Source organism: Macaca thibetana, chromosome 2 (genome assembly GCF_024542745.1).
Source record: "Macaca thibetana thibetana isolate TM-01 chromosome 2, ASM2454274v1, whole genome shotgun sequence".
NCBI lineage: Eukaryota > Metazoa > Chordata > Mammalia > Primates > Cercopithecidae > Macaca > Macaca thibetana.
Window position 1 is genome coordinate 117,151,407 of NC_065579.1, and position 13,209 is coordinate 117,164,615.

The 13,209-nt window shown below is 41.7% G+C and overlaps 1 protein-coding gene across 13 annotated transcripts in view; it reads right to left on the reverse strand.

Moving 5' to 3' along the window:
• CADPS (calcium dependent secretion activator) overlaps positions 1-13,209 on the reverse strand; it is a 483,238-nt gene that overhangs the window by 357,931 nt on the left and 112,098 nt on the right. For all 13 annotated transcript variants that reach the window (XM_050781204.1, XM_050781210.1, XM_050781212.1 and 10 more), the window contains exon 3: positions 4,648-4,980. In XM_050781204.1, coding sequence (XP_050637161.1) covers positions 4,648-4,980 — 333 coding nt within the window. The remainder of the gene's footprint in view (positions 1-4,647; positions 4,981-13,209) is intronic.

Below are 13,209 nucleotides of genomic sequence, written 5' to 3' on the forward strand. Positions count from 1 at the left end.
TCCGTGTGCAAATTCAGAGACACTTGTTAAACTCTCTTGCTTTTCTCTTATGTTTTGATAGACATGGTTCATGTTACAACAGACAACTGATATGCAACTGATATAATCACCCTTTGATAAATGTCATTTCTCATTTGAGAAAAAATGGCAGTTACTGGCAGAACCTTATAAAGAGAGAGCATGGGAACTTTCACAAAGCAGCAGCAGAAATCCGATTACAGCTTCCCCTAGGATATGATACGCATAAGAGGAAAACATTAAGCACATTTTGGGTTTGGGAAGCACCTAGAAATTGCTTTGTTTGGTAAGGAGAAGAAGGTCTGGAAAATAAAAAATTAAACAAGAAACAATTTCAGCAGAGTGAGAATGAAAGTGATATAATATAATTTCTGTATTCTTGCTCCTGTGAGTTGATATGAGTTGGGCAGAACTGAGAGTGTAGTCTGCGAGAAAGTGAGTAAATCTATAATTTCAGACACCTGATGGTAAGGCATGACAGGTACACTATCTTTGCTGCCTGTCTACATACAGCCTGCCAGCAAGGAAAGAGGAGGGAGGTAAATTAAATCTCTGCTTTGCTGCCTGCCTATGCAGACTTCAGATGAATGCCGTTGTGCTCAGTCTGGGGCTATCTTCAGCGATGGAGTCAGAGAGCTCTGTCCCACCAGCCTCAGTGCATCAGGGCACTGGCTACTATCACCATGCCTTCTGCCTCACTGTGGTGTGAGATGATCTAAGAGGGCCAGCCAATGAAAAGTTTCTATTTTAATAGTTAGGTTTCACTTTAATGCATATTATTTTTTGTAAAAAGAATACATCAAAGCTGTGATTTTATGTACATTACCTAAAATAATGACAGGTTTAAAAAGTGAACTTGGGGCCAGGCACAGTGGCTCACGCCTGTAATCCCAGCACTTTGGGAGGCCAAGGTGGGTGGATCACCTGAGGTCAGGAGTTCGAGACCAGCCTGGTCAACATGGAAAAACCCATCTCTACTAAAAATACAAAAATTAGCCAGGCATGGTGGTGCGCCTGTAATCCAAGCTATTCAGGAGGCTGAGGCATGAGAATCGCTTGAACCTGGGAGGTGGAGGTTGCAGTGAGCCGAGCTTGTGCCACTGCACTCCAGCCTGGGTGACAGAGTGAGACTCTTCATCTCCCAAAAAAACAAAAACCAAAAAAGGTGAATTTGGGAGTTGGTTTAATAAGAAATATTAAATAATCATACAGGTAGTTAGTACTCAGAAATGGCAAAAATCATGAAGGTGGTATGTCTAGAAGTCTAGAAAACAATTCAGAAGATAATTTTCTTCATATCTCATTGTTCTGATGGTTTCTTTGTTGAGACTTTTGGTATTTGTTTTCATTTACAGAATAACTGTGTTTAAGGTAGAAATTTGGAGTCAGAAAAAAGTATAAATGAAAATCATAAAAATCAACCATAATCCTATCCTTTAAAGATAAGCACAGTTAACATTTTGTTATTTGCCTGTCTAGTACCTTTTTCCATCATTTTTTTCCCATAGAAATGGGACTGTGTCTGCATACTGTGCTTCACAGCCAGATTCTCTACTCAGCAATATCTAAGGAACATTTTCCCACATGGCAAGCTTTCTTCTTTAACAATTCTTTTATTGCTGTTCTATTGGATAATGAATATTCCCTTGTATGGTTAAATCAAAATCTAATTAATTAATCCTATACTGTTGGGAATTAAGCATGTTTCCATTTTTTCACTGTCATATAAAAGGCTGCAATGAACATCTTTGGACTTCACACTCTTGCACACACTTCTGAGTACCTACTTGTAATGAATTCCTAAAGGCGGAGCTCCTAGGTCAAAAAGTTTTCCCATTATAAAGGTGTTCTGCTGCAAACTGACAGATTACAGAAAGGCTGCATTAAGAATTTATTGCCACAGTAAGTTTGGAGAATAGCCATTTCTATATTGTCATAGAAATGGGTATTACATGTTGTGAAATATTATCATGACCAATGTTTTCTTTCTTTTAAAATACTTTCATTTGCCAATACACTCCTTAAACTTAGATTACTAAAGACATACAAATCAAAACCATATATTTAGAATTCATGTGTATTTTTGTATGTATAAATTACATATCTTCTTTTGCCCTAATTCCTATTGATATGAAACCCTGAAACAATAATCAGATTTAGATATGAATAGAGAGTAAAATACTAAACAATAGAGAGTAAAATACAGTAGCTCTGTTCCAAGAAGAAGTACTTTCCTTTATCTTGTAATTTTTTTGTTGGAGACAGAGTCTCGCTCTGTTGCCCAGGGTGGAATGCAGTGGCATGATCTCAGGTTCAAGCAATTCTCCTGCCTCAGCCTCCCTAGTAGCTGGGATTACAGGCATCCACCATCATGCCTGGCTGATTTTTATATTTTTAGTAGAGATAGGGTTTCACCAGGTCGGCCAGGCTGATCTTGAACTCCTGACCTCAGGTAATCCACTTAGCCTCCCAAAGTGCTGAGATTACAGGTCTGAGCCACTGTGCCTGTCCTATCTTGTAATTCTTTTTGGCTAAGAGTACAATCTTTATTCTGGGGAGAGAAGGTATTATTCTTTAATATTATTGTACTTTTTTCTATTTCACAAAAAAGATGTTGAGGGTAAAATGAGTTGGATTAATTTATTTTAAGAGTACAATCTTTATTCTGGGGAGAGAAGACAATATTCTTTAATATTATTGCACTTTTTTCTATTTCACAAAAAAGATGTTGAGGGTAAAATGAGTTGGATTAATTCATTTTTTAGGAGAAAAGAGTAAAATATGATCCTGCCACTGAGATAAGACAAGAAATGGCATAGCAATGGATTCATTCCAATGATGCTGAGGTTTGGGCAAGCACAGAAAATATGCATGATAAGCTGTTGCAATAAGAAGAAAAATTAATCCCTAGAATAATTTTGTACCTAGAAGGTTTAGGAACACTTGACTCTCTCTGTAATTCGGAATCTTGCTTATAATTCAGGTGGATGACTTTTCAATATGGAAGCTATGACACCTTCTTGTGGTGGACATGCTGGTGGAGGTGATAGTGGTGGTGGAGGCTGACGCCACCTGCTTATCCCATTCTAAAACTGCTACATGGTGGGATGTAGTTACATTTTAAATAAAAATGATTAAATGTAATTTTATATTGATATTTGAAATTTCAAAATACTTTTTGACCCGTCACAGAAATCTTTCATCTCCAGATTTGTAATCAATGTTTTCAATTAAAGTTGGATGACGGCCGGGCGCGGTGGCTCAAGCCTGTAATCCCAGCACTTTGGGAGGCCGAGGCGGGCGGATCACAAGGTCAGGAGATCGAGACCACAGTGAAACCCCGTCTCTACTAAAAATACAAAAAATTAGCCGGGCGCGGTGGCGGGCGCCTGTAGTCCCAGCTACTCAGGAGGCTGAGGCAGGAGAATGGCGGGAACCCGGGAGGCGGAGCTTGCAGTGAGCCGAGATCGCGCCACTGCACTCCAGCCTGGGCAACAGCCTGAGACTCCGTCTCAAAAAAAAAAAAAAAAAAAAAAAAAAAAAAAATAAAGTTGGATGACATGAAAGTAGATACCACCAATATCTTTGAATGTGATGCATGTGTTGTATTATGAAATGCTAAACAGACTCTTACTAAAGCATCCAGAAAATTCTAGGTGATATATCATAGTTGATAAGACCCTACCTACTAGTTAAAATAATTTTCCATTATCCATTTATTAATTCAATAAACATTTACTGAGCATTCACTATGTGTCAAGATTTTATACACTGGGAATATTAGCAAACAAGGCAAAGATGAATCTCTCTGATAATTCTTTGAAGGCGAAGGGCAACATAATTACCAGGAAGGAAGGCCCTTGTTTAAAATGCAGATTCCTGGGCCATGCTCTGAGGCTGCAGAATGAGAATCTCTAGGGCTAGGGGCTGGGAATGTGCATTTTTAAACTGCTCCTAAGAGACACCCAGTAAGAATTCCAGACTGCAAAATAGGCACATAATAAATATTTATTGAATAAATGAATATAATGCTAAGGTTAGGTAGGATATCAAGATATGAGATACCTCGCTTTCCCGGTCCTCTATCTAGAGGAAATACAGGCCCATTTTGGGGTGGACCCAAGCAGAGCCTCAGCTCTCACTATCAGAACCACTCAGAAATTCATGATGTGACTAATATACAGGTATTAGGCCTTGTGCAAATTTCCCATTTTAAAAAATTTCTCTTGACAGGCAGGTGCTAAGTTCAGTTGTCTTCCCACCTGAGGAAGCACAAGCCCTTCCACTGGCAAACACCAAAGGCAGAACCATATTTTTTTAAAAATTGATTTTTAGCACTTTTGACACGTGGAAACCAGACCTTACTCATAGGGCCAACTTACCCATTAGACACAATGAGCTCAGTGCCTAGGGCCCCTGAGACTTTTAGGAGCTCACAGAATTTTTGTTTTTGTTTTTTTTTTTGAAGAAGAAAAGCATGAATATAATGTAGCCTAAATTGTATTCAACTTTTTACTAGTAGAGTAATAACTTTTAATCCATTAAAAAAAAAATCAAGAAGCATCTCATAGAAGTCGGAATGCAGCTCTGCTTACCCACAGCTCTGGGCCCAAGTGAGAAACGCCTTACCTGGCAGGCATTGTACAGGAGCTGATGTTCGAACTTCTTGATCCCAAGAATGTTCTGGAACATCTCATAGAGTTGCTCCTTGCTCAGAATCAGCTCGGAGGCTGCGCTGGCTGTCATCCGGGCCTGCTGCTTCCGGGGGTCCTCTTCTCCACGGTAGATGGCATCAAATTTGGCCATCCAGGAGCTCAGCACAGTCTCCTTGCTGAGGCCATCAATCTCGGGCAGGCTGCGCACCCTCTTCTCAATGTGCTTCTTGAAGACCTCCCGGGAGTCGTTGGCAGAACAGCCTCCACTCTGCACCATGCGGGCCACACGGTCGCTCTTCAGGAACACCTAAGCAAGAACAGGGACAGGAAAGACAGTAAGAGAGTTGGCCACAGAGGGACCAGTTTCCTGGGGCTGGACACTGGGCCAGCCCACCTCACGTGCATCCCAGGAGGAACCACTGTGGGTCTCGTCTTGCCCTACCACCTCCTGGCTGTGCAAACTCAAACTAGTTACTTACACATTCTGCTTCTGTGTCCACATCTGTAAGATAAGAATAACACTTGTACCTACCAGGTTGTTGCAAGGGTTAAATGAGATGATACTATCATGAGAGGCAGCACATAGCATAGAGACCTCTGCCCAGGCTGCATAGGTCTTGCCCCTTAGTGGCTGTGTGACTTTGGGCAAGTTAACCTCTTTGTACCTCAGTGTTCTCATTTATAAAATGGGGATAATAGTATTTATTTAATGTTCAATTTCCTTTTGAGACAGTCTTGCTCTGTCACCTAGGCTGGAGTACAGTGACATAATCACAGCTCACTGCAACCTCCGCCTCCCAGGCTTAAGTGACCTCCAGCCTCAGCCTTATGATTAGCTGGGACTACAGGTGCATGCCAGCACATCTGGCTAATGTTATTTTATTTTATTTTTGTATTTTTGGTAGAGTCAGGGTTTCACCATGTTGCCCAGGTTGGTCTCAAACTTCTGGGCTCAAGCAACCCATCCACCTCGGCCTCCAAAAGTGCTGGGATTACAGGCGTGAATCAATGCACCCAGCATTTAATTTTTTATTTTAAATAGAGGCAGGACTTTGCTCTGTTATGTAAGTCAGACTTCAGTGGTGATCATGATGCACTGCAACCTCAAACTCCTGGGCTCAAGCCATCCTCCTGCTTCAGCCTCCAAGTAGCTGGGACTATAAGTGTGTGCCAGTATGCCTTGACAATTTTTAAAACTTTTTGTAGAAACAGGGTCTTGCTGTGTTGCCCAGGCCAGTATGTATTTTTAAATGAGGATTAAATGTGTTAACATGTAAAACACACACAAAATAGTGCCTGGCCCATATTACACTTGTTGCTGTTATTATTATTATATGTAAATGCCTGGCATGATATCCGGCACATAGCGTTAAACATTAACCACTATTTGTATCTCCTTTTATCCCTTCAATGACACTTTTAATTGGAAGTATACAAGTATCAGGTAAACATATATTTAATTATCTATCTTCCTTCCTTAAATGTAAACTCTACTTGGGCAAGGAATGTGTCCTTGTTCCTTGCAATGTCTTCAGGTCCTAGAATGTCTTCAGCAGTTGACACTTTAAAAGTGAATTAAGGGTGAACATAGGTATTATGTTAAGTTTATTTTGTAGATGAAAAACCGAGACTTCAGAGAGGGGAAGGGACTTTCCTTTGGTAACTCAAATTGTCTAACTACCAATGGATAGTCTTTTTACTTCACCGTGGTTACCTTCCTTCCCGCAGAGTTCTCCTGCTTAATGAAAACCCCTTCCACCTGGTGGAAAATCCCTGGTTGGTCTTCTGGTGCTGCCTGGTTGAGTCCTGGGACCAAGCTTTCTATTAAGAATGTCTTACTTTCGCTCCACTGCCCACCATTCAGAAGCTTACATGAGCTACACGGTTCTGGGGTGTAATACAAGGCAGTGAAGCTGCCATTTCATATTCACGGAGAGGAAGCATCTGACACGTTTGAGCTGTGTCCTGGTCACACTTCAGAAGGTGCATAAATATCCTTCAAGAGGCAGAGCAAACGTTCATTCCCCTGTCAGATTTCAGGAAATGCACTTGTTGGCCATGAGACAGCACTGCCTGGGGGCGTCTCATTGCCTCATGCTTCATTGCAAAGCCTTTCTGGGGTGGAGAAATGTTTTTGTAAAAAAGGCTCCAGTTTATTGTTGACTTTAATGAACTAATTTAGAAAGGAGGGCTGAGGGTTTGCCTCACAGGGTAGAGGCCATGGCCTGCCCCCCTGTGAGTGGGAACTGGTACTCAGATGAGACCTTAGAGTTAATTTGAAAATTAATTATAGACAAAAAAGTTTCAAATGAATCCTCAGGCCTTATGAGTCTTAATGAGCTAAATAATTCACCTGAAAACCTGTAACACTTAATGGGGATGGTTTCTCCATCTAACCAACACATTACGGATCTCAAACAACAGCACTTTTAGGCTAGTGGAGGAAGTCTCTGGAGAGGCAATGGAACATTGTGGCAGAAGCTGTAAATCATGATATCAGGCCAGCTCTGCCTTTAACTTGCTGTGTGACCTTGAGTAAATCATCTCCCCTCTCTGATTCTCTAATTTCTTTCTTTCTTTTTCTTTTTTTTTTTTAGACAGAGTCTCACTTTGTTGCCCAGGCTGAAGTACAGTGGTGCGATCTTGGCTCACACACAGCAACATCCGCCTCCTGGGTTCAAGCAATTCTTCTGCCTCAGCCTCCCAAGTAGATGGGATTACAGGTATCCGCCACCATCCCCAGCTAATTTTTGCATTATTATTATTATTTTTAGTAGTAGAGATGGGGTTTCTCTATGTAGGCCAGGCTGGTCTCAAACTCCCAACCTCAAGTGATCCACCCACCTTAGCTTCCCAAAGTGCTGAGATTACAGGTGTGAGCCACCATGCCTGGCCTGATTCCCCAATTTTTTGTCCATACATCAAAGGAGTTGAACTATAACATTTGGGGCTATCCTTTTAACTATAATGATTATAAACTTCTCCATGAAGCCATTCATCCTTTCTTTGGTTACTCCCTAGGTAGAAGACACTGGACCAGGTATCAGGAATACAATGGTGAGGAAGACACAGATTTAGCTCTCATGGAGTCCAACTGACATAATCCTAATAATACCATGCAAATATGATTATGATCTGGAAAAAGTGCTCTCAAGACAAGGGTCCACAGGAACCTATAGCTAGGAATCTATTCTAATATGTGGTCAAGAAAGCCTTCCTGAAAGAAAACACCTTTGAGATGATGTGTGAAAGATGGATAGGTGAATGGAGAACTGTAAGTTATTTTAGAGAGAAGGAAAAATACATGTGAAGACCCCAAGTGCCTGAGGAAATAAGGTGGAGTCAGTGTGGTTGTGGCAATGAGGGCTGGGGGTGATAGGTGTGAGATGGGCAGGGAGGGGCCAGAGAGTCCAGGGAGGCATTGAGGAAGAGGAGGTATTCAGGAGGAGGAGGGGATTAGGGTTGTTGGTCTTCATTTTAAGGGCACTGGAAAGCCATTGAAAGTTTTAAGCTGGGACACAGCACAAACCAGTTCACATTCTTTGGCTTTAATGTGGAAAACAGACTGAAGGGAGCCAAGAAAATAGGCAAGGAGGCCAATTGAGAGGTGCTTGTAGGAGAAGAGGTGAGTGTGATGGCAGTGGGGACACTATGGGGTTAAGCCTTTGTCGTCAGCACTAATAAACACAAGGGGTGACATGAAAACATTCAATCACCAATGAAGCTATACTCTCCTCTACATCTATGCACAGCAGTATCCCACAAACCCGAAATGCGCCTCAGTTATAAGCTCTCAGCCCCAGATTCTTTTTTCCCAAAGCCCTTCCAGAGCTGCCATCTGCCACTGTTTTTGTGACTGTTTGGTAAATATCTGATCTCCAGCTAGACTATAAGTTCCCGGGAGGCAGGGTTGTCATTGTTTGTTTCTATTACTTCTTAGTGCCTGAGACAGTGCCTGGCATGTAGCTGGTGCTCAGTAAATACTTGCGGAATGAGTGAATGAACTATAAGAGCAAAGCAGACTCCTCTAGCTGGAAAAATATGGAGTGAGACTATGCCTGGATTGGGGTGAGAAGGTCAAATGGAAACCAGCACACAGTATATTGGTCTCTTAAAACAAGAGACTTCAGCTAGATTTTCCATGGGAGCTGATAACAAGGGGTAAGAAATAAAGATGTTGGCACTTGGGTCCCAGCTGGTGTAACTGGTTGAGTGATGTATTAGTCTGTTCTCACGTTGCTAATAAAGACATATCCAAGACTGAGTAATTTGCGAAGGAAAGAGATTTAATGGATTCACAGTTCCACATGGCTGGGGAGGCCTCACAATCATGGTGGAAGTCAAGAGAGAAGCAAAGGTACGTCTTACATGGCATGGCAGCAGGCAAGAGAGCATGTGCATGGGAACTCCCCTTTATAAAACCATCAGATCTCTTCAGACTTATTCACTCTCATGAGAACAGCATGGGAAAGACCTGCTCCAATGATTCAGTTACCTCTCACTGGTGACACATGGGAGACACGTCTCCTCCATGACACGTGGGAATTATGGGAGCTACAATTCAAGATGAGATTTGGGTGGGGACACAGCTGAACCATATCAAGCGAACCCTGAATCCTGGACATAGCATCTGCTTCACATAGCCCCTTCCTTTGTACGTAGTAGCTTCTCAGTAATATTTCTGAATTACCAGTGGAAGACAAGTCACCTAACCTCCACCAATCTCACTCTCCTTCATGGTAAACAATACAGGAATCCAGCCTTTCTTCTTTGATGAGGATCAAACTGAGAAGACTTTGAAAAGTGGAGGGATCTATCTGTCCTGTGTTAAGATACAACTGCCAGATCCTAGAAAGAGGAGAGATGACTGGAATGACAAGAACATGGAGGAAGGAGGCCAAAGATTGGGGAGACAGTGAAGATGAATTGCCCAAGGGAGATAAGACAGCCATGAGGAGAGAAGGTGGAAGCAGGAAAGTATTTTTCCAGGCACGTTATCTGTCTTGGCTTCTCAGTCTGTCAAAGAGGAAGTGGGGCCTGGGCCAGCCTCACCCTATAATGAACACAAACACTAAATACTGATGTGCCTGTGTGTCTCTAAAACAACTGTTCAGACTCAATTGTGCTGGGAGCTCTGTCTGTATTTTGTATCTGTGTTTGTTTCTGTTTTTGCTTTTTAGTGGCTGCCACAAGAGACTTTAACCCCAAGCCCAGTTCTATTTGGGCACATCCATAAATCCTCCCCGCTTTTCTGACAACTTCCAGACAGGTCATAATGAGAGATGGAAGATAAACAAATAAATATGGAATTGTGAAGGACAGTCCATTCAGCAACTCGACCTCATCCTTCAGTCCTTCCCTCCATCACCAGAGCCAAACAACCTCAAGGTCATTTTAGAAACACACAAACACATCAGTACTTAGTGACTGTTCACATTACGGATGAGGTTGGCCTAGCTCCCATTTGCTTGCTGATAGGCTGAGAAGCCAGGGCAGATTCATTCCTGCTCTGAAAAAGCATATCCTTTCAACATAAATAAGAAAAACACCTAGATGTTGGAGTAAATAATATTTACAAGAAACACAAACCTCATTGCTATTAACAAATGGACACATAAATAATGAAAGGGGTAGACATCATGGTTAGGAGGATGGGCCCCGGAATTAGAACACCTGGGTTCAAATCCTGGCTCTGTGGCTTGCTAGCTTTGCCACCTGAGCAAGTTACTTAATCTCCCTGGGCTTTAATTTCCTCACCTTTAAAATGGGGGTTATAAAAACCTTCCTTTGTAGGATTTTGGTGAGCCCTGAATCCTGATTCAGTGATATTATGCCTGCAAGTTGGTTAGCCTGTTGCCTACTACAGGCTAAATGTAATACAAGTTAGCTGTTATTTTTAAATGGAATATCATGCAGCCATGAAAAAAGATACATATTTTTTCATTAGCATTCAAAGATGTCCGTGATATATGGTTATCATGGACCAAAGCCTTCCAGGGTGAGGTGGGATTGGAGGATAGGAGCATGGATCTGGATTTCGAATACCATAGGAAACAAGACAGTTTACTGATGAGAGTATGTCATTTGTGTGACCTTTGTAAAGGTAGGAAGGAGACTGAAAACAACTGTGTTAAATAAAAGAAGTGGGTTCTTAATAGTTTGTGGTAATTTCCCACCTTAATATGCAAGCCAAATGGTTATCTTGACATGCATAGATACATTAAAAGTACCTGGAAAGATGTAAACCAAAGTTTAATTGTGGTTATGTAGGATGATGGGATTGTAAGTATTTTTTAACCATGTAAATGCAGAGATTTTTCTACATTGTCTGTTTTATTTTTATAGTGGGCATGTTTTACTTTCACGGTCATTTGAAACACACCTTTTCTACCTGGAAAAATACAAATTTTACCTTCTTTGAGGCAAGGTGCATTTTCATTTCTAAAATAAAATGTATTTTCAAGTCTTCAAAATATTCTTCGCCAAAAAGTAAAGGATTCTGGGCACAGTTTCAGAAGCAGATCTAGGACCATGACCTTGTAGTAGGTGGTGCTAGGTTAGGAGCAAAAGTACTTTCCTTTCTCTTTTCTATATCCTTCTTCCCTGCTCCATCTTGCACCTCCCTTCCTCCATGCGCAGGGAGTGAACTGATTCTATCAACTTTCAACTATCTTCTTCTATTTCTATGCAGCATATGGACACCATACCACTATGCTCGTTTCTAACCTTAATATATTAATATATTCTAACCTCAATATATTAATAATGGAACTGTCCAGGTATATATATTTAGTCTTGAGAGCAATTAGGCAAGGAAGGCCCTATTACAGATGAAGCAACTAAGGCTCAGACTTGGCTGAGGTACCACAGTCAGAGTGTAACAGGACTAGAACTCAACCCACCTCTGTCGGGCACAATTTTTATTTTTAATTTATTTAGAGAGGATCTCATTCTGTCACCCATGCTGGAGTAGCTCACTGCAGCCTTGAACCTCTGGCCCCAAGTGATCCTCCCACCTCAGCCTCGCAAAGTACTGGGATTACAGATGTGAACGGCACCTGGCCTTGGACACTAAACTCATCCTTTTAATCACTCTGCCTTCCGCCTCCTGCCTCCTCCTTGCTGGGCTTTCCCTACAAGAATCAATGCTTTAGAGTGGGTAGTGACTTTGTCTAGGGATGTACCTGTTTATCATGGTATCTCAGGTACCGTGGAGTAGTTGTAGCCATTCTACTTATTAGAAAATATATTGCTTCATTTTAGAAAAATAGCCAGTGTGACCTGATTTATACTCCTCTTAAATAAAAACGTTCGACCATAAGAACTAAACAGAATGTCTTCTTGCATAGAAGAAACCTGCAGTTTTTGCCTGCCAACTGTTCTTCCTCTTCTGATAATAGTACCTCAGTCTTTCTTCCAAGAACCCCTTTCCCATTGCACATAGTTGCAGTGGAATTGTCAATTGTAGGACTTTGTCCTTCTTTAGCCAAGTGATGGGTTGGAATTTGAGCTTGGTCAATAAGACCGCTACTTCTTGAGTTCACATTCTGAGTGGGTTGGCATGAGAATGGACTGGGCTGGAGTAGATTTATCCCAATGATGAAGTGTCTGTTATATCTTACTGTCTGGCTTCCTGAAGTTAAACTGCTCTGGTTTCCTTCTTTTCTGAAGCTTAGCTGTTTCTTCTGATAACAACAATACCAGCAACAACAGCAAACTATTGTTTTTGTTGTTGTTGCTTCTGATGTTGTTAGGATGATGATGATGATTAGGGCTGAATTTAACCACAGTTGGTTTCTGTTGCTAGCAACTAAAGAATTCGGTCTGTTGCAACGTTCAAAGCTAGTCTGACAAAAATGAACTGGCATTTATTAAAAAACAAAAACAAAAAACAAAACAAAAAACTAACAACCAAACAAAACAACACTCACACACCCCAAACCTCAATCATAGCAGCTTCACTGGCTGAAGTTCAGACATCAGATGCAGTGTCCTGAAATGAATTTTTATGTCTTCTGCCACATTTGACACTCCCACTTTCTTGCAAATACCCCCATGTTCACTTCCAGGAAGAATCTGAGTTTTTTAAAGCTTTTTCATCCACCTATCTTCTCTGATGCCAGGACCAGCATGTGAAGAAATTAAAATCAAGCAGGGAGGTGAGGAGGTGAGCATGAGGAGGTGAGTGTGAGGAGGGAGGGAGGGAGAGAGGGAGGGCTTATATTTTGGACATTTGTCTTAAAAATAGTTAGAAAAGGTGTGGGGAACACAGAGAAATGGCTCTCTGATGCCGTATCTCAGGAACAGGGGTGTGAGACAGAATTGCTGGGCCAGATCTCAGAGCACCCACCCCAGCCCCCAGCCCTTGGCCCTGAAAGCCAGAATTGAAGAGATTAATGGATTAATCTGCTGCCCTGCTTGATCTGCTCTGACAATCAGGGCCATCAGGAAAGGACAAAAATAAACCTGTGTGCTCCTGAGAGCCATAGGGACCTTGGTCTCCTTTCTCCCATCCCCACTCATGGCCCAGGCCTCA